Consider the following 18750-nt stretch of genomic DNA (forward strand, 5'->3'; position numbering starts at 1 on the left):
TCTAACAAGACCATTCTCAGAGAGCAACATTGCGTAATACTACCATAAATGGATGTTTTGTCCGCGAATTTTGGCGTGTGGGAACCGAGTGGGAACCGAACACAAAGGGTCAGGGCACCGAACACAAAGCGTAGGGGAACCGTCACAGTGTCACCGGTGTGGATTCACGAAGTTAACTGTTCGCTGGTTTGTGAACTCTTGTCACTCCGTGCAATACACACTTCCACGTGTAGTCCGGTTGGATTTCGTGAAACGTGGAGGACACAAATACTAACTCGGTCTGAACCCGTTTGATTTCCTTCACAAATGTCAACAAAAGATGAAGGTGTGACAGTCCCGCCTCAACTTTCACTAAAAGCCGGATATGACGTAATCAAAATATTTCTTTCATTTATCGAAAAAAGGACAAAAATACTCTGGGGATATCATCTGAAAGAATTTTTATGTAAAGTTTCATGAAGATCGGAAAAGTAGTTTCCTCGCAATCGACACACACACACACTCACACACACACACACTCACACACACACACACACACACACCACGACCCTCGTCTCTTTTTATATTTAGTCAGGTTTTGACTAAATATTTTAACGTAGAGGGGGGAATCGAGACGAGGGTCGTGGTGTATGTGTGTGTGTGTGTGTGTGTGTGTGTGTGTGTGTGTGTCTGTCTGTCTGTGTGTGTGTGTAGAGCGATTCAGACTAAACTACTGGACCGATCTTTATGAAATTTGACATGAGAGTTCCTGGGTATGAAATCCCCATACGTTTTTTTCATTTTTTTGATAAATGGCTTTGATGACGTCATATCCGGCTTTTCATGAAAGTTGAGGCGGCACTGTCACGTTCTCATTTTTCAACCAAATTGGTTGAAATTTTGGTCAGGTAATCTTCGACGAAGCCCGGGGTTTGGTATTGCATTTCAGCTTGGTGGCTTAAAATCTAATGAGTGAGTTTGGTCATTAAAAATCTGAAAATTGTAAAAAAAATATTTTTTTTATAAAACGATCCAAATTTACGTACATCTTATTCTTTATCATTTTCTGATTCCAAAAATATATAAATATGTTATATTTTGATTAAAAACAAGCTCTGAAAATTAAAAATATAAAAATTATTATCAAAATTAAATTGTCCAAATCAATTTAAAAACACCTTCATCTTATTCCTTGTCGGTTCCTGATTCCAAAAACATATAGATATGATATGTTTGGATTAAAAAACGCTCAGAAAGTTAAAACGAAGAGAGGTACAGAAAAGCGTGCTATCCTTCTCAGCGCAAGTACTACCCCGCTCTTCTTGTCAATTTCACTGCCTTTGCCATGAGCGGTGGCCTGACGATGCTACGAGTATACGGTCTTGCTGCGTTGCATTGCGTTCAGTTTCATTCTGTGAGTTCGACAGCTACTTGACTAAATGTTGTATTTTCGCCTTTCGCGACTTGTTTTTTTTAACCTCAGTTGCATGCAGGTTTGCTACTACAATTATTTTTTGCCTTTTTTTGTGTGTGTGGCTTGGAGCAAACCTTCTTGGTAATTAAAATACAATAATTCACAAAATAAATATAATCATTTTTCAAACTTTCCCTAAAATAACCCAAAAATACATTTTCTTCATTCAAAATGATGGCAACATGTATTTTCTTATTAACAAAATCTTTACATATTTTCCAACCCTTCATCACCTCTTGGCAACTAAAAAAGAAATGTTCAAGGGTGTCTAATTCATTACAAACTTCACACTTATTCGATGTAACAAAAATGAAAATTCCCATTTGTTCATACGTTTTTAAAGAAATACCTTTCAAACATAAAATATTGTCAGGGTTGGATTACTTCCAGACATGACCAAGGTTTAATTGACCCTCATCAATTTTGAAGGTCACAAAGGGGTGAAGTTAAGGGAAAAAATGGAAAAGAAGTACCATTTTATCAAACGTTTTTGAAGAAAATTCTTTAAAAATGAAAAGGTACTGACATGACCTGAGTTTGATTGATCTCCGTCAAATCTCATTGTTACAGAGGAGTCAAGTTTGGCTCAAAAGATAACACATTCTTGTTTTCTTCAATGTTTTGAATCTACATCCTTAAAACTGCACACAGTATTACTTTATTAGAGTTGGAAGACCTCCAGACTTGACCCAAGTATGCTTGACCTTCATCAAATTTCAAAGTCACAGGGTTTGAATTCAGGTTAAAAACAAGTCGCGTAAGGCGAAAATACAATATTTAGTCAAGTAGCTGTCGAACTCACAGAATGAAACTGAACGCAATGCCATTTTTCAGCAAGACCGTATACTCGTAGCATCGTCAGTCCACCGCTCATGGTAAAGGCAGTGAAATTGACAAGAAGAGCGGGTGGGTAGTAGTTGCGCTAAGAAGGATAGCACGCTTTTCTGTACCTCTCTTTGTTTTAACTTTCTGAGCGTGTTTTTAATCCAAACATATCATATCTATATGTTTTTGGAATCAGGAACCAACAAGGAATAAGATGAAAGTGTTTTTAAATTGATTTGGACAATTTAATTTTGATAATAATTTTTATATATTTAATTTTCAGAGCTTGTTTTTAATCTGAAGATAACATATTTATATGTTTTTGGAATCAGCAAATGATGGAGAATAAGATAAACGTAAATTTGGATCGTTTTACAAATTTTTATTTTTTTTTACAATTTTTAGATTTTTAATGACCAAAGTCATTAATTAATTTTTAAGCCACCAAGCTGAAATGCAATACCGAAGTCCGGGCTTCGTCGAAGATTGCTTGACCAAAATTTCAATCAATTTGGTTGAAAAATGAGGGCGTGACAGTGCCGCCTCAACTTTCACGAAAAGCCGGATATGACGTCATCAGACATTTATCAAAAAAATGAAAAAAAACGTTCGGGGATTTCATACCCAGGAACTCTCATGTCAAATTTCATAAAGATCGGTCCAGTAGTTTAGTCTGAATCGCTCTACACACACACACAGACACACACACACACACACGCACGCACATACACCACGACCCTCGTTTCGATTCCCCCTCGATGTTAAAATATTTAGTCAAAACTTGACTAAATATAAACAAGTCGCGTAAGGCGAAAATACAATATTTAGTCAAGTAGCTGTCGAACTCACAGAATGAAACTGAACGCAATGCCATTTTTCAGCAAGACCGTATACTCGTAGCATCGTCAGTCCACCGCTCATGGCAAAGGCAGTGAAATTGACAAGAAGAGCGGGGTAGCAGTTGCGCTAAGAAGGATAGCACGCTTTTCTGTACCACTCTTTGTTTCAACTTTCTGAGCGTGTTTTTAATCCAAACATATCATATCTATATGTTTTTGGAATCAGGAACCGACAAGAAATAAGATGAAAGTGTTTTTAAATTGATTTGGACAATTTAATTTTGATAATAATTTTTATATATTTAATTTTCAGAGCTTGTTTTTAATCTGAATATAACATATTTATATGTTTTTGGAATCAGCAAATGATGGAGAATAAGATAAACGTAAATTTGGATCGTTTTATAAATTTTTATTTTTTTTTACAATTTTCAGATTTTTAATGACCAAAGTCATTAATTAATTTTTAAGCCACCAAGCTGAAATGCAATACCGAAGTCCGGACTTCGTCGAAGATTACTTGACCAAAATTTAAACCAATTTGGTTGAAAAATGAGGGCGTGACAGTGCCGCCTCAACTTTCACGAAAAGCCGGATATGACGTCATCAAAGACATTTATCAAAAAAATGAAAAAATATGTTCGGGGATTTTATACCCAGGAACTCTCATGTCAAATTTCATAAAGATCGGTCCAGTAGTTTAGTCTGAATCGCTCTACACACACACACAGACACACACACGCACACACGCACATACACCACGACCCTCGTTTCGATTCCCCCTCGATGTTAAAATATTTAGTCAAAACTTGACTAAATATAAAAAGGAGATTCAGTATTGTTGTGAATGTCTTTTAAGTGAGTTATTTATATTACAAATAACAAGGATGATTGGGTTGCATAAGCATTTGTTTTTCTTGTTGGGTGCACATTATATATTTTGAAGCAAATGTACTTTCAAAATCTTTTCAGAATTCATCTATTCAAATTCAAATCTGGAAAGAAAAAGTATGTTCTTTTCTTCTCTTAATTGTTTTCATTCAATAGATAGACATCAAGAAATAAATAACAGGCTTAATCGTAGGTATAGTTGCTGCACTCATTTTGATGTAGAGTCACAGTATGTCAGTGTGTGTTTATGTGAAGTGTCAGCGTGTGTGAGTTTGTCACTCAGGTGTGTTTGTCAGTGTGTGTGTGTGTGTGTGTGTGTCACAGTGTGTCAGTGGCCCACGGCCGGTAGCCTTGTCAGTATGGGGTCACGCCGGGTGTGTGACAGTTCAGTTTGTGTATGTGTGCAGTGGTGTGTGTGCGCGGCCACGGCCCGTGTGTGTGTGTATCAGTGTGTCATGTCAGTGTGTCCCACGGTATTGTGTGACACAGTGTGTGTGTTTGTCAGTGCTGTTTGTGTGTGTGTCAGTGTGTGTGTGTGTCAGTGTCCGACTGTGTGTCAGACTGAGTAAGTGAGTATGTGTGTGTAACTTGAGTCGCGTGTGTGTGCGTGCGTGTAGCCTACGTCAGTGCAGTGCCGGTGTGTGTGTGTGCGCGTGTGTGTCACCGTGACTGTGTGACAGTCTGTCTTTATGTCTGTCGTATCGTCTGTCCGTCAGCCGCATTGTGGCATGGTACATTGTCCTTGCGTCGAACGATCAAGCCTGCCTAGAACGGCGGTGCAAGTCATGTGAGCGTATTTCTGTCACGTGACATGTAGTTATCTGAAAGCAGGAAGTGGCAGCATGAGTAGCCAGCAAGACTGAACTGTCCATGAGCAAAACATCGACAAATCATTCTACAAAGGCCATTCCATTGTGAACTTTTCGGTAAGAATTGTCTCCAGGATTCTCTATCTCTGTATCTGTATCTGTAGGGTACGTCGCTAGCATCCAGATTGCTGGCTTGGCGCGACGGGTGGGTGTGCTGCAGAGTACATATATATACTGTGTCGACGTCTACTTTCGGTTTCGGACGGAATCCCATAACAGACCAATTTTGCTTTCATCATTTTCAGTTTCAGTCGCCAGGCATCTTTTTCAGTCCCCCCTGTTTTCTTTTAACTGACCGTTGTGGAAGCGTGTCCTGTCAAGTTCAATCACAATAAATATAGGGTACTTTTGGTTTGAGTACTAAACCCAGAACCAGCACATTAAATTGTCATTTATGCCTCTGTCTCTTCATTTGAAATTCACAACTGAAAACGCAGTTTCTACTTGGCGATTATTTCATAATAGGACTTCATGCAGGCTCACAATATCATCTTTTCCTTGGCCGGATGATGACAGTCAATGAAAATATCATTATAAACTTAAGTTTTCTCTTCGCCTTTAATTACACTGGGACCACTGCTGCAAAAAGATGCTCCTTGTGTGATTATAAAATATAACTGTCAGTGAATCCACAGTAGCTATAAGTGATTCCCACCATAATAGAGCTTGTCGGATTCACTTTTTAGTAAAGACTGGTTAGGAGACATGTAAACATAAAATATGTTTATTAAATACTTTGATTCTTTGTGACAGGATGATCCAGAGTTGACCAGGAGAATGGCCACAGCAGCTGCTGTTGGTAGTCCCTCTGACACAGAGTGTTCTATCTGCCATGAGTTCTTCACAGAACCCAAACTGCTGCCCTGTGCACATCTCCTTTGTCGGAAATGTCTAGTTAGGTGGATGAAAACCGAAAAAGATGCCCTCTGCCCGTTGTGCCGTGCTGCCATTGTGGACCCAAAGAAAAAGAAATCCCACAAGACAGAAGACCTTGCTGATACTTTTCCTACTGACTATTCTATGGTGCTTTTAGTGGATGCCACTAAGCTTCTCTCCCAACCTTATGTCTGTAAGGTGTGTGTTGATGTGTCTGCATCTTCGCTGTGCTTGGACTGTGGGGATATGCTTTGCTCCAAATGCTGTGCTGTGCACGAGAAGCTTTCTGCCACAAGCCATCATTCTGTGGAAATGTTGTCATCACTAACTGCACAGCAACTGGCTGTGAAACGGCCAGTGACTTGTGTTGGACACACTAACAGACCATCAGAGTTTTACTGCCAAGGGCATGATGTATACCTCTGCTTTTTCTGTGCAAAGAAAACACACCATGATTGCAAAAATATTCAGACTGTTGAAGACTTAAAACAGGAGCAAAAGGAGATGGCTTTGACACTTATGACGACACTGTCCACAGAGGGAACCAGACTGACGCGAGTTGTAGACCAGTTAGATCAGTGCCTGGCAAAACTAAATGCATTTGAAGTATCTGCAATGTCAAGAATAGAAGGAGCACGTAACAGTCTTATGCGAAGCGTGGCAGCATGCTTTGACAGCTTAGAACAGAAAGTAACTGATGCCAGCACAGCACAAAAGGAAAAAGTCATAGCTGACAAAAAGTTAATCCTTCAAGATCGTACAAAACTAGCAAGTCAAACGGCGCACCTGCAAGAGGTCCAAGAATCACTTTCAGGGAACAATAATATGAATGGGGCAACACTTTCATTGAAAAGAATCAGTCATGACGTTGATAAGCATTCACAAAGAGCACTGCTTCAAAACACTACGACGTGGAATTTAAATTTCACCGTGAATAAGACAGTTTTGTGTAAAATAGCGGAAGAACTGAAAAAAATGGGGAAAATTGAGGCAGAGATGCAAAGGAATGAAAAACCTACTACTCCTTTAAAGGTAAGCATGGTGACAGTTGTCATGTTTTAGGTTTACCTGAAACTCACGACATGCAAAACTGACTTAAATATATGCTGTGTATGCCGGTGAAGTGCATAATACTAATAGGCTGATGTCAGGCTTTTGTCAGTCTGTGAGTTGCAGATTCAAAATCAGTAAATAAATAACTACATCTTATAATGCCATTCAACACAGCTGAAATGTGAACACTTCCAGTTAAAATGTGAATCTTTTTCAACATTGTGCATGTACATGTACCTTAAAAAAAGGTACAAGTTACTGACACTTGATTCCATTCAAAGGCTTTAATGTGGATAGAATTCTATGCGAGTTAAGAAAATACATTCTTTATTTGGTGTTTAACGTCGTTTTCAACCATTCAAGGTTATATCGCGACGGGGAAAGGGGGGAGATAAGAAAATACAGGATCTGGGGTGGTATGTAGGAATTTCTTCAGTTATCATATTGACTTTCTTTCTTTCTTCATTTGGTGTTTAACGTCGTTTTCAACCACGAAGGTTATATCGCGACGAGGGAAAGGGGGGAGATGGGATAGGGGAAAGGGAGGAGATGGGATAGAGCCACTTGTTAAGTGTTTCTTGTTCACAAAAGCACTAATCAAAAAATTGCTCCAGGGGTGGGTTCAAGTGCTAGTCTTTCGGATGAGACGAAAAACCGAGGTCCCTTCGTGTACACTACATTGGGGTGTGCACGTTAAAGATCCCACGATTGACAAAAGGGTCTTTCCTGGCAAAATTGTATAGACATAGATAAAAATGTCCACCAAATACCCGTTTGACTTGGAATAAAGGCCGTGAAAGGTGAATGCTCGCCTAATAGGCTACTGAGCTTTACTGGCCGATGTGAATGCGTTATATATTGTGTGTAAAAAATGTCTGTTTGTCTGTCTGTCTGTAAAAAATTCCATTTCAAACGGCAGAAATTAATATGTAAGCGCCTAGGGCTATATCTAGATTAGGCGCATAAAAATGATCACAATAATAATAATAATAATAATATATGACCTTACTGGGAGAATGCAAGTTTCCAGCACAAAGGACTAAACATTTCTTACATACTGCTTGACTAAAATCTTTACAAACATTGACTATATTCTATACAAGAACCACTTAACAAGGGTAATAAGTGAAGAATTTTATGGGTGAGAAAAGGAAAGTAAAAGGACTTTGGGGAGGCAGAAATAAAGAAACAAGAAAAAGATCCTAATTAGGTTCACGGCATCGAGAGTGATGCGACCTTCTCTCAGAAGTTAGTAGAGAAGGCTCCCCCATCCACCACCCGGGGGACGCGCCTCTACGCCAATTAGGGGGCGCGAGGATCATATTGACATGCATATTTTTTCCCCCAGGAAAAAGATGATGTTCCACAGTTCCATACATGCCATGGGAGGAACATAGCTTTGAGCGCAGACCAGCTGACAGCAAGAAGAATCTGTGGTGATGGTGGTGGCGTTATTTTCAGCAGTTCACCTATGGTTCCCAGCAAGTTGTATGAGGTGATTATTACTGTAATTGATTAGTCAGACCCAATTTTATTTTGTGCTCACAGATCTGCATGAATGCTTCATGGTGAGTTTTAGTAATGCATGGCTAGTGTATGTTAAAACAAATATGCTGCAGTGCGCTTGAGAACTCCCCCAGGGAGGAAAACAAGTTATTACAGTAGACGCCCCCCCCCCCCCCCCCCCCCCCCCCCCCCCCCCCCTTTTAAGACCATGCTCTCTCCGCTTTTCTGTTCATATTCTGCGTAAACTTACTTTCACTTCTCATAATTATATATATATAATTTTGATGGTCTCAAAAGGGGAGTTCTACTCTAATCATTCAATCACCAAATGTTTTTCAACACATCATGTAACTCCTTTTCACTGTATTTTAACATCTAGCTTGTCATATCTCCCTGTGGTATTTATGAACTACAATAATGATATTGATAGCAGCATCGTTCATCATCATTACATGAGGCTAATTTTGTCGTTTAGAATGAAAACAACTTTTGATTGCATGTGTGTGCAGGTTCAAATTGATGAAGTGGACCAAAGTTACAGGGGTCATACCATCTACTTTGGTGTATCTCTGACATGTGCACTTACAGATCTTATCATACCAGATTGGTCAGGTGACTTGAAGTCTGCCATTGTCATATCTCCCGGCTGGGTTCGCGGACCTGATGGAGAGGTATCACATGTATAGTCTGTCCGGACGGCTAGCAGAGGATGTTTTTAATTATTTAAAAAAATCAAAACAACTTTGATATACATGTAGTACTTATGAAGAAATGTTGTTCCAGACGATTAGGACTATCTTGTGACAAGAGGGTTGCGTGCTATCCATAATCGTATTTGCTCTACCCTCATAAATGTTTGAGTGATATGTCCAAAAACGGGTAAATTTCAACCCCGAACGATCCCCAGTAATGCACCCCACTGACCTCTCTACTATGCCGGGAGCATGTTTTTTTTCGCACCTGTCAAGTTCCGTTTCACTGCATTCCTCGGTCAGGTTGTGTCCTTTGAGGTGACAGTTTTAAAAAGCACCAGAGTTCAACTGATTATTATATTAACATGTGACATTAAGCGTGGGGCTCTTTTTGGGTATAAATGTGCAAGGTTTTCCTCTTGATTTGCGAAAATGTACGTGTACAGGGCTAAAACTATGTAAGTTTGAAACAAGTGATTTTAACAGAAGGTAGTACTTAATCATTCTAAACAACTTTGCTTCTTGATCACTATATAAAAGTTGTCTAGATTTTTTTTTAAATAATGAAAAATGTCCTCTGCTAGCCGTCCAGTTTTGAATGATTTAATAAATCGAAATAATCAAAAAGTAATTCAGTACTTCCAGTGGACGATTTACCAGAATTACCCATGCTATATTTCAGTAACATCGACTTTTGTGAAATGCCCTACCGGTATCAACGCGACTACATACATGTAATGGTGAGATCGACAGAACGTACAATACACAAATACGAACAAAGAAATTTTAAAACCGACGAGTCGACACATGCTCGAGAACTGTAATGTGTAATGTATGTTTGCAGCTCAAGTTTCTATTTTCACACCAGAGAATTGTGTGCCGGGTTTGATCATTGGTAGAACGCTAGCCCACTGACCTAGCGGTCTCGGGTTCAAATCCTGTAATTGTCAAGAATTTTGTAAAACTTTTTTACTCCATTTTTCACCTTTTTTACATTAATTTTAGTCAAGTTTTGACTTTTAACATAGACGGGGAATCGAGACGAGGGTCGTGGTGTATGTGTGTGTGTGTGTGTGTGTGTGTGTAGAGTGATTCAATTCAGAGAAAACTACAGGACCTTCTTCTTCTTCTTCTTCGTTCGTGGGCTGAAACTCCCACGTACACTCGTGTTTTTGCACGAGTGGAATTTTACGTGTATGACCGTTTTTTACCCCGCCATTTAGGCAGCCATACGCCGTTTTCGGAGGAAGCATGCTGGGTATTTTCGTGTTTCTATAACCCACCGAACTCTGACATGGATTACAGGATCTTTTTCGTGCGCACTTGGTCTTGTGCTTGCGTGTACACACGGGGGTGTTCGGACACCGAGGAGAGTCTGCACATGAAGTTGACTCTGAGAAATAAATCTCTCGCCGAACGTGGGGACGAACTCACGCTGACAGCTGCCAACTGGATACAAATCCAGCACGCTACCGACTGAGCTACATCCCCGCCCCTACAGGACCAATCTTCATGAAAGTTAACATGAGAGTTCCTGGGTATGATATCCCCGGATGTTTTTTGTTTTTTTCAATAAATGTCTTTGATGACGTCATATCCAGCTTTTTTGTGAAAGTTGAGGCCGCACTGTCACGCCCTCAGTTTTCAATCAAATTGATTGAAATTTTGGTCAAGCAATCTGCGACGAAGTCCGGACTATGGGATTGAATTTCAGCTCCGCAGCATACAAATTAGTTAATTTGTTTGCTCATTAAAGTTGTCATTAAAATCAAATTTTCACAAACAGATTTAACAAGAAGGGCAAAGCCCATACGACTCACATGCTTTACACATTTTTCCTACCAAAATACATGTGACCTTGACCCAAGGTCAAGGTCATCAAAGGTCATGCAACACAAAGCTGTTAATTCAAGACATAGGAAGTACAATGGTGCTTATTGGCTCTTTCTACCATGAGATATGGTCACTTTTAGTGGTTCACTACCTTATTTTGGTCACATTTCATAAGGGTCAAAGTGACCTTGACCTTGATCATATGTGACCAAATTGTCTCATGATGAAAGCATAACATGTGCCCCACATAATTTTTAAGTTTGAAACAGTTATCTTCCATAGTTCAGGGTCAAGGTCACTTCAAAATATGTATACAATCCAACTTTGAAGAGCTCCTGTGACCTTGACCTTGAAGCAAGGTAAACCAAACTGGTATCAAAAGATGGGGCTTACTTTGCCCTATATATCATATATAGGTGAGGTATTGAATCTCAAAAACTTCAGAGAAAATGTGAAAAATGTGAAAAATAGCTGTTTTTTAGGCAACATTTATGGCCCCCGCGACCTTGACCTTGAAGCAAGGTCAAGATGCTATGTATGTTTTTTGGGGCCTTGTCATCATACACCATCTTGCCAAATTTGGTACTGATAGACTGAATAGTGTCCAAGAAATATCCAACGTTAAAGTTTTCCGGACGGACGGACGGACGTCCGGACGGACGGACGGACGACTCGGGTGAGTACATAGACTCACTTTTGCTTCGCATGTGAGTCAAAAATGATTGCATCGTATTCCGCAATTTTTCCTGTTACTCTATAAATGTGCTCAGAATTACAGAAAATAGGTTAAAGTAAGTACTGGATTTGCACGCTACGCGGAGACGAGCGTGACCCGTCTCGTTTTTTTGGTGTGGTTAGTCGAGACTACTTAATATAGTCTTGGCGATGACTGTTTCTTGGTGTTAATCTGTTACTTTGATGCCGACAGCTTGACTAAATGTTTTTATATCGCTTCACGCGACTTGTTTTTCTTTTCTGAACTCTTTATTCTTATATTTTATTCATTTTAATTTAATCATAAGGTTTTGAGTCGTGTACTGAAAATCGAATATAGTGCGTAAGTGCCCTTGAACAGCTTTCCCACAATCCCATATTCTATTTTTAGTCGGGAATATCCGCCCGTCTGTTTGCAGGAAAGGTTAAAGGGCATATGTATCACCACGCGTCAACTGAAGGTAATGGTGGTTAAAGGCTTGTATGATAATCTGCTTGTGATAGGCATCATAAACAAGAAAAGCAAATGCTTATACGACACACCTTCACCATAAGTAATATGAATCAGAAACATACTATCTACTGCTCTGGCTCAAAAGTCCTTCAAGAAAGTGACAATGTTTGACTTTTTGACCCAAACTCAACCCAACTGTGACCTAAAAATACACTGTATGACCAGGACCTGGAAATTTGACTAGGATCAACCAGACCTATTGTATGTCTGAAGGTCATTGAATCCTAGAAGTGTGTGAGATTTATAACATTCAAGAAATGTATAAATTTCAATACACTGTATTTGATCCGAACATGACTCTAGTGTGACCTTGAAATTTGACAAGGATCAACCGGACTTGGGTCATGTCGGGTTGTCATCCAACCCTATACGGTACTACCTGTCATAAAAATACTAGGCAGATACGTTTAAGTGCAGATCTTTGTGATGAGACCGTTTATTGTAAAACCAATTATATGACTGAAAAGGCCCTTCATCACGGGGGGGATAACCGGCTATACAGTGGTAAGCTGGTGAACAGTGGTAAACACTCGATTCGGCCTGCATTTTCCCGTTTTACCACAAAGTTGTTGATTTTTGTCTGGATTAAAGGTGAGCTACTGCATCTGCGATGACTAACTTTGTTTCGAAATGCATAATATGTTGAAGAAGGATTTGCGTTTTCCCGTATTTGAATGTTAAAACCAGAAATCGTGGTGACGAAGCACCGGAAATGGCTGCTCGGTGGGTTTCAAATGTAGAAATGCGCTTGTTTTTACAAAAACTGCTCGTATTCAGCTTTGGTACGGGAGTCTTAGTGACAAAGGAGTCATACTTGATGCAAAGGAGTGCTAATGTCGGGTTGGAATCATTCGTTAGAGCGTGCATGCGAGAGGCGGTCAAATATGCGAAATGATCGTACACCGGGTTGAAGACTGTCGCGAATGGGGCAGCAGACGCATAATCCGGTTTGATGCAAAATGTATGTAAACTAGACATTCGAACACTCTCTCTCTCACTTCGTCTTTCTCTCTTCCTCTCTCTCTCTCTCTGTCTCTCTCTCTCCCTCCTTCTCTCTCTCTGTCTCTCTCTCTCTCTTTCTCCCTCTCTCTCTCTCTCTCTCTCTCTCTCTCTCTCTCTCTCTCTCTCTCTCTCTCTCTCTCTCTCTCTCTCTCAGCAGTCTCGCTCTGTTCTGTCACTGAATAGTCGTCGGTTGCTAACCCCACCCCCACCCCCCACCCCAGACTAACCTTCAATACAATGTTGAATAGGAGTGGCTGTCATCTGTTAGCCAGTCAGCAACTTGAATACTTTGAGGGGGAAAGGAGACACACGGTTAGGAGGTAGTCGTCCTTAGCGGATTATGACTTTATTCAGGCAACGAAGTCATTCGGCGCTCAGTGTTTTCTGGGTACAAAAAACTGTCACAAGTGTGTCTCCTTAGGACTGGGTGGCCGAGTGGTAACGCACTTGCGCTCGGAAGCGAGAGGTTGCGAGTTCGACCCTGGGTCAGGGCGTTAGCAATTTTCTCCCCCCTTTCCTAACCTAGGTGGTGGGTTCAAGTGCTAGTCTTTCGGATGAGACGAAAAACCAAGGTCCCTTCGTCTACACTACATTGGGGTGTGCACGTTAAAGATCCCACGATTGATAAAAGGATCTTTCCTGGCAAAATTGTATTGGCATAGATAAAAAATTTCCACCAAAATACCCGTGTGACTTGGAATAATAGGCCGTGAAAAGTAGGATATGCGCCGAAATAGCTGCCATCTGCTGGCCGATGTGAATGCGTGATGTATTGTGTAAAAAGAATTCCATCTCACACGGCATAAATAAATCCCTGCGCCTTGAATATGTGCGCGATATAAATTGCATAAAAAAAAATTATTAAAAAAAATCCCTGCGCTTAGAACTGTACCCACGGAATACGCGCGATAAAAGCCTCATACTGATTGATTGATTGACAAGTTATTCCTGAGAAAAAGTTATTCCCAATAATTCCGCAGAAAAATATGTAAGCATTATTTGTTGGAAAAACTGTTTTGCTGCGGAAAAAACGATGCTTCTGCGGATGATGACATTATTCAAAAATGCTGCAGGTAAACCGGTTTTTTCTACATCATTACTGTTTTTCCGCAGAAAAGCTGAAAAACGGATAATACGCTAAGGACAATGACATCCTCACGGTGTGCCTCCTTTCCCTCTCAAAGTAGTTTTTCCGCAACATAATGTTTACATGTTTTTATGCAGCATTATTGGGAATACCTTTTTCTTACAAATAACCTGTAATAGTTTTTTTACCCAGAAAAACTAACGATCTTGTAAAGTAGCGTTTGTATCCCCCCCCCCCCCCCCCCTCCCCCCTCGGGGATATAATAGCTTGCTCAACAGTGGCCCAATCAGAAGCGAGAATAATTTTTTAAGCAAATCGAAAACGAAGTGAACTACTGCGTCCGTCTATACAAATTTGATAATGCTGCGGACAGGTAAGTGTGTTACCAGCGTAATTTTGCAACTTTGAACTTTCGACAACGAAATCATTCGGCGCTGTTTTCTCGGTAATTTTGGACGAGTCCATCTCTCAACAAATGGAGAACTCATGTCATAATAAGAAGGACAAAACGCCGCGGAAACAGAGACTACCTATCCTTTTCGGATAATGATTTCATTGTTATTCTGCGGAAAACAGAAATACTGCAGAAACACGTTTTTTTCTGCAGCATTTCTGAATAATGTCATCATTCGCCGAAGCCTCTTTTTTTCGCAGGAAAACATTTCAGTGCAGTAAAATTTAAATAAAGAATGCTGCGGTAAAACGGTGCTGTTGTTTTACTTCAGAAAAGACTTCTAACATTTTTTCCGCAGCATTTTGTATTAGCTCATTATAATATTGGATCACATGAGTTCCCCCTATGTTGAGAGATGGACTCGTCCAAAATTACCCGGAAAACACTGAGCGCCGAATGACTTCGTTGTCTGAATAAAGTCATCCGCTAAGGACCGTGTGTTTCCTTTCCCCCTCAAAGTATTGTTCTATGCTGGCTGGCTAACGGATGACAGCCACTCCAATTCGACATTATATTGAAGGTAAGTCGGGGGAGGGGGGGGGGGGGGATTTTTAGCAACCGACGACTATTCAGTTACGAAACAGAGAGAGACTGCTAAGAGAAAGAAAGAGAGAGAGAGAGAGAGAGAGAGAGAGAGAGAGAGAGAGAGAGAGAGAGTGGAGGGAGGGAGAGAGAGAGAGAGAGAGAGAGACAGAGAGAGAGAGAGAGAGAGAGAGACAGAGAGAGAGAGAGAGAAAGAGGAAGTGTGAGAGAGAGAGTGTGTTCGAATGTCTAGTTTAACAGAAAATTATGCATCAAACCGGATTATGCGTCTGCTGCCCCATTCCCGACGGTCTTCAACCCGGTGTACGATCATCTCGCATATTTGACCGCCTCTTGCTTGCACGCTCAACGGATGATTCCAACCCGACAATAGCACTTCTTTGCATCAAGTATGACTCCTTTGTCACTAAGACTCCCGTACCGAAGCTGAATACAAGCTGTATTTGTAAAAACAAGCACATTTCTACATTTGAAACCCACCGAGCAGCCATTTCCGGTGCTTCGTCACCACGATTTCTGGTTTTAACATTCAAATACGGGAAAACACAAATCTTTCTTCAACATATTATGCATTTCGAAACAAAGTTAGTCATAGCAGATGCAGTAGCTCACCTTTAATCCAGACAAAAATCAACAACTTTGTGGTAAAACGGGAAAATGCAGGCCGAATCGAGTGTTTACCACTGTTCACCAGCTTACCACTGTATAGCCGGTTATCCCCCGTGTTCATTCCCCTACCATTTTCCACACAGATTGATTTTACCTGAGGTAGTGTCTATAAGGTGAAACCTACCCCAAAAATGTCAAATTCATAAAAGGTTTTTGTGTTAAAACTGACCCCCCAAAAAGCTAAAAGAAACAAGTTTTGCATGTCGGTGGAAAGAACAATTAAATGGATACAGAAGGTGGCTCTTTCAAAAGAACTATTGGAGCTAAATCATTCAGCCTTTTGTTGAAGAGTTTGGTTTGCTAACACGCCATATACCATTGGGGCTTTATCAAGTGAAAGGGTGTGTCAAGATTATGTTCCACTGTGCCCCCCCCCCCTCCCCCTTCTCTCCTATTTAAGACCTTCCATAATACTTTTGTTTGTTTGTTTGCTTAACGCCCAGCCGACCACGAAGGGCCATATCAGGGCGGTGCTGCTTTGACATATAACGTGCGCCACACACAAGACAGAAGTCGCAGCAGTGCTTCATGTCTCACCCAGTCACATTATTCTGACACTGGACCAACCAGTCATAGCACTAACCCCATAATGCCAAACGCCAGGCGGAGCAGCCACTAGATTGCCAATTTTAAAGTCTTAGGTATGACCCGGCAGGGATTCGAACCCACGACCTCCCGATCATGGGGCGGACGCCTTACCACAAGGCCAACCGTGCCGGTTTCCATAATATAGGGGTAAATTTACAGAGATTATGAACAGAAAGTATATGAAGGCAAGGTTTTAAAAGGAGGAGGTCTTAAATCAGGGGTCTTAAAGTTTGAACAGGAGCAATTAAACTAATTACATGTATTTAATTGGCTTTAGATAGAAAGAGGGGACAGCTCCGATCCATCTTTTGCTACCCTGGCTACTGTCCCCTGTTGTGTGCGTGTCTCCCACCTGTCCTACCCAAGTCTCCCACTGTTCCCCTATTAAACACCTGCGCTGTTCATGGAGGTATCGGTCTATCTTCTACCACTGTGCTGTACCGTGCACGAGAGAATCCGGGTAGGTCAAATGGGAGACACATATGCAGATCGGGGGACAGTATCCAGGGTGGGCTAAGATCAATAGGAGCTGAATTGTGCCCCCTCTTTCTTTCAAAGCCAATTTATTAGTTTTATGGCTAATGTTCAGCTTAAAAAGAGATGTTGCACTGTACATAACACACACACATACAGGGCCAAACCCACACACCGGCAATTCCGATACATGATCTCAGCTCAGATGGCCCGAGATTGCACCATATAACTTCTTAAGGCAAACTATTTCTCAAGGGGGCGGGCGAGGGGGCATGTCTTCAGACCCTACCATGGCCTGCTTTGCGCCTTCCTCTCTGTTCCATCAGAATTTCAATGGTTGCGAGGGTCAATGCCCATTAAGCCATTTACTCTTAAGCTGATTTACCCCGATATTGTGGACTTCAATGGACAGTTACGAACTAAGAATTGATGATGATTTTAATGCAAGAGTATCTTCTTATACTGTGTTATAGCTCAGCCATAGATTTTGGTATGTTGCAGGATAAGCATATATCCACCAATTTTCATATGCACTGAGTGGCATTGGAGTTGGACATCGTGTTGGGCTGGCAATACATGCTGATTGCAAGAAACAATTGCTTTGTCTGTATGTGGATGGGAAGTGTCAAGGGAATGTTGCAAGCCTAAAACCAACAATCAGCAGCTGTTCTGTCATGTTTGATTTGATGGCATACTGGAAGCAAGTAAGAAAAAAGTGAACATCTCATGGCTGTGTGTGTGTGTGTGTGTGTGTGTGTGTTTCAGTTTGTATTTATGTGTGTGTGGTAAATAATGTAAAGCGCAATGCTCTAAATTTTCTACTTTAAAGTTAATATTAGCAACCAGAAGACAAGAGAGGATGCCAAAACAGAGACTGTAAAACTACAGGGATGTGACACGTCATGCCAAAATTGAAGCTGGAAGCCTTGGAGCACCCCAACACAGAATGAGGCACACTGCATACAGTAATTACTTTTGCTTTCTGCTTCAGTGGTGATATCGGGCAGCACATGTTATGGCTAAGCCAAAACAAAAGCCTCGTAGTGCATGGTGTGTCACAGAAAATAACAAAGGCTAGTTTAATGAAAACACACAGACTTGAAATGTGTTTGCATTAAAGCGTTGCATCAAAAAATGTTAATCTTAATTTATTTATAGAAATGAACCAGTCATTGATGTATTCATTGTGTTTTTTCTTTTTTTGTTTGTGCAATGTAAAATAAATTCATTTTCTGAAGAAGGAAGTGGTGATAAGAACCAAGAGAAAAGCACTGTTGAGGCCCATGATTACTGACTGATCCATGAAGGGTTTTTTTAAGTCAGTTTGTTCACAACAATTGTGTGGTGCCGTGTTTTCTGGTCATTTTAAAAGCTTGTATGCAAATGTGACATTCAGGTACTGTTCGCAACAGTGTCTGTAAGGCACAGCCGGTAAGGACTCGGCAAAAAGCTATGTGACAGTGGCAGTTAATACCAACTAAAGGGAGTGGCCCTTTTCCGGTGCGTGGTAGGCTGGCTTAAAATTTCTACTTAGAAGAAGGCTTGTCACATCTCGGTGTACTCTACAGTTTCTGGCAAAAGGAAAGTGGGTAAAATTTAAGTAAAGACATGTCTTCATTTTATTATATTCAAACACTTAAAATGATTTCAGATTTTATTGCATTTTTCCTTTTATGTTTGACAGGTGACCATTCTGCCTCTGAAGAATGTTTGACATTGACACAAGCGCAAGAGCCTGAATGCAAAACAATGATTACCTCATCGCCCTGGGGCAGAAATACTGACTGCAAGCTGTTGGACAAGTCAAGATTGGACATTACATATATTAGCTCATTAGTCAAGCTACAAGTTTGCCTTTTGAAAATGGT

General features: G+C 40.7%; 1 protein-coding gene across 2 annotated transcripts; it reads left to right on the forward strand.

Annotated features, from left to right (window-relative positions):
- The first annotated feature begins 4814 nt into the window (after positions 1-4814).
- Positions 4815-18706, forward strand: LOC138967035 (E3 ubiquitin-protein ligase TRIM33-like). Of its 2 annotated transcripts, XR_011455822.1 has the most exons (6): positions 4815-4934; positions 5631-6785; positions 8155-8301; positions 8822-8983; positions 17367-17586; positions 18567-18706. XR_011455822.1 is itself a non-coding variant. In XM_070339500.1 (5 exons), the coding sequence occupies exons 2-5, from the start codon at positions 5655-5657 to the stop codon at positions 17417-17419; spliced, it is 1476 nt and encodes a 491-aa protein (XP_070195601.1). In that variant the 5' UTR covers positions 4815-4934; positions 5631-5654; the 3' UTR covers positions 17420-17558. The 2 variants fall into 2 exon arrangements, 1 of the variants encoding a protein (XP_070195601.1); XM_070339500.1 differs by lacking the exon at positions 18567-18706 and having other exon boundaries at positions 17384-17558.
- Positions 18707-18750: the final 44 nt, after the last annotated feature.

Source organism: Littorina saxatilis, linkage group LG1, assembly GCF_037325665.1.
Source record: "Littorina saxatilis isolate snail1 linkage group LG1, US_GU_Lsax_2.0, whole genome shotgun sequence".
Classification (NCBI taxonomy): domain Eukaryota; kingdom Metazoa; phylum Mollusca; class Gastropoda; order Littorinimorpha; family Littorinidae; genus Littorina; species Littorina saxatilis.

Bases quoted from the DNA above. Each gene is read 5' to 3' on its own strand.
- LOC138967035 (XM_070339500.1), top strand. From the start codon at position 5,655: ATGGCCACAGCAGCTGCTGTTGGTAGTCCCTCTGACACAGAGTGTTCT. The intron at 8,302-8,821 runs GTGATTATTACT...ATGTGTGTGCAG, and splicing joins TTCCCAGCAAGTTGTATGAG to GTTCAAATTGATGAAGTGGA. The intron at 8,984-17,383 runs GTATCACATGTA...GGTATGTTGCAG, and splicing joins TTCGCGGACCTGATGGAGAG to GATAAGCATATATCCACCAA.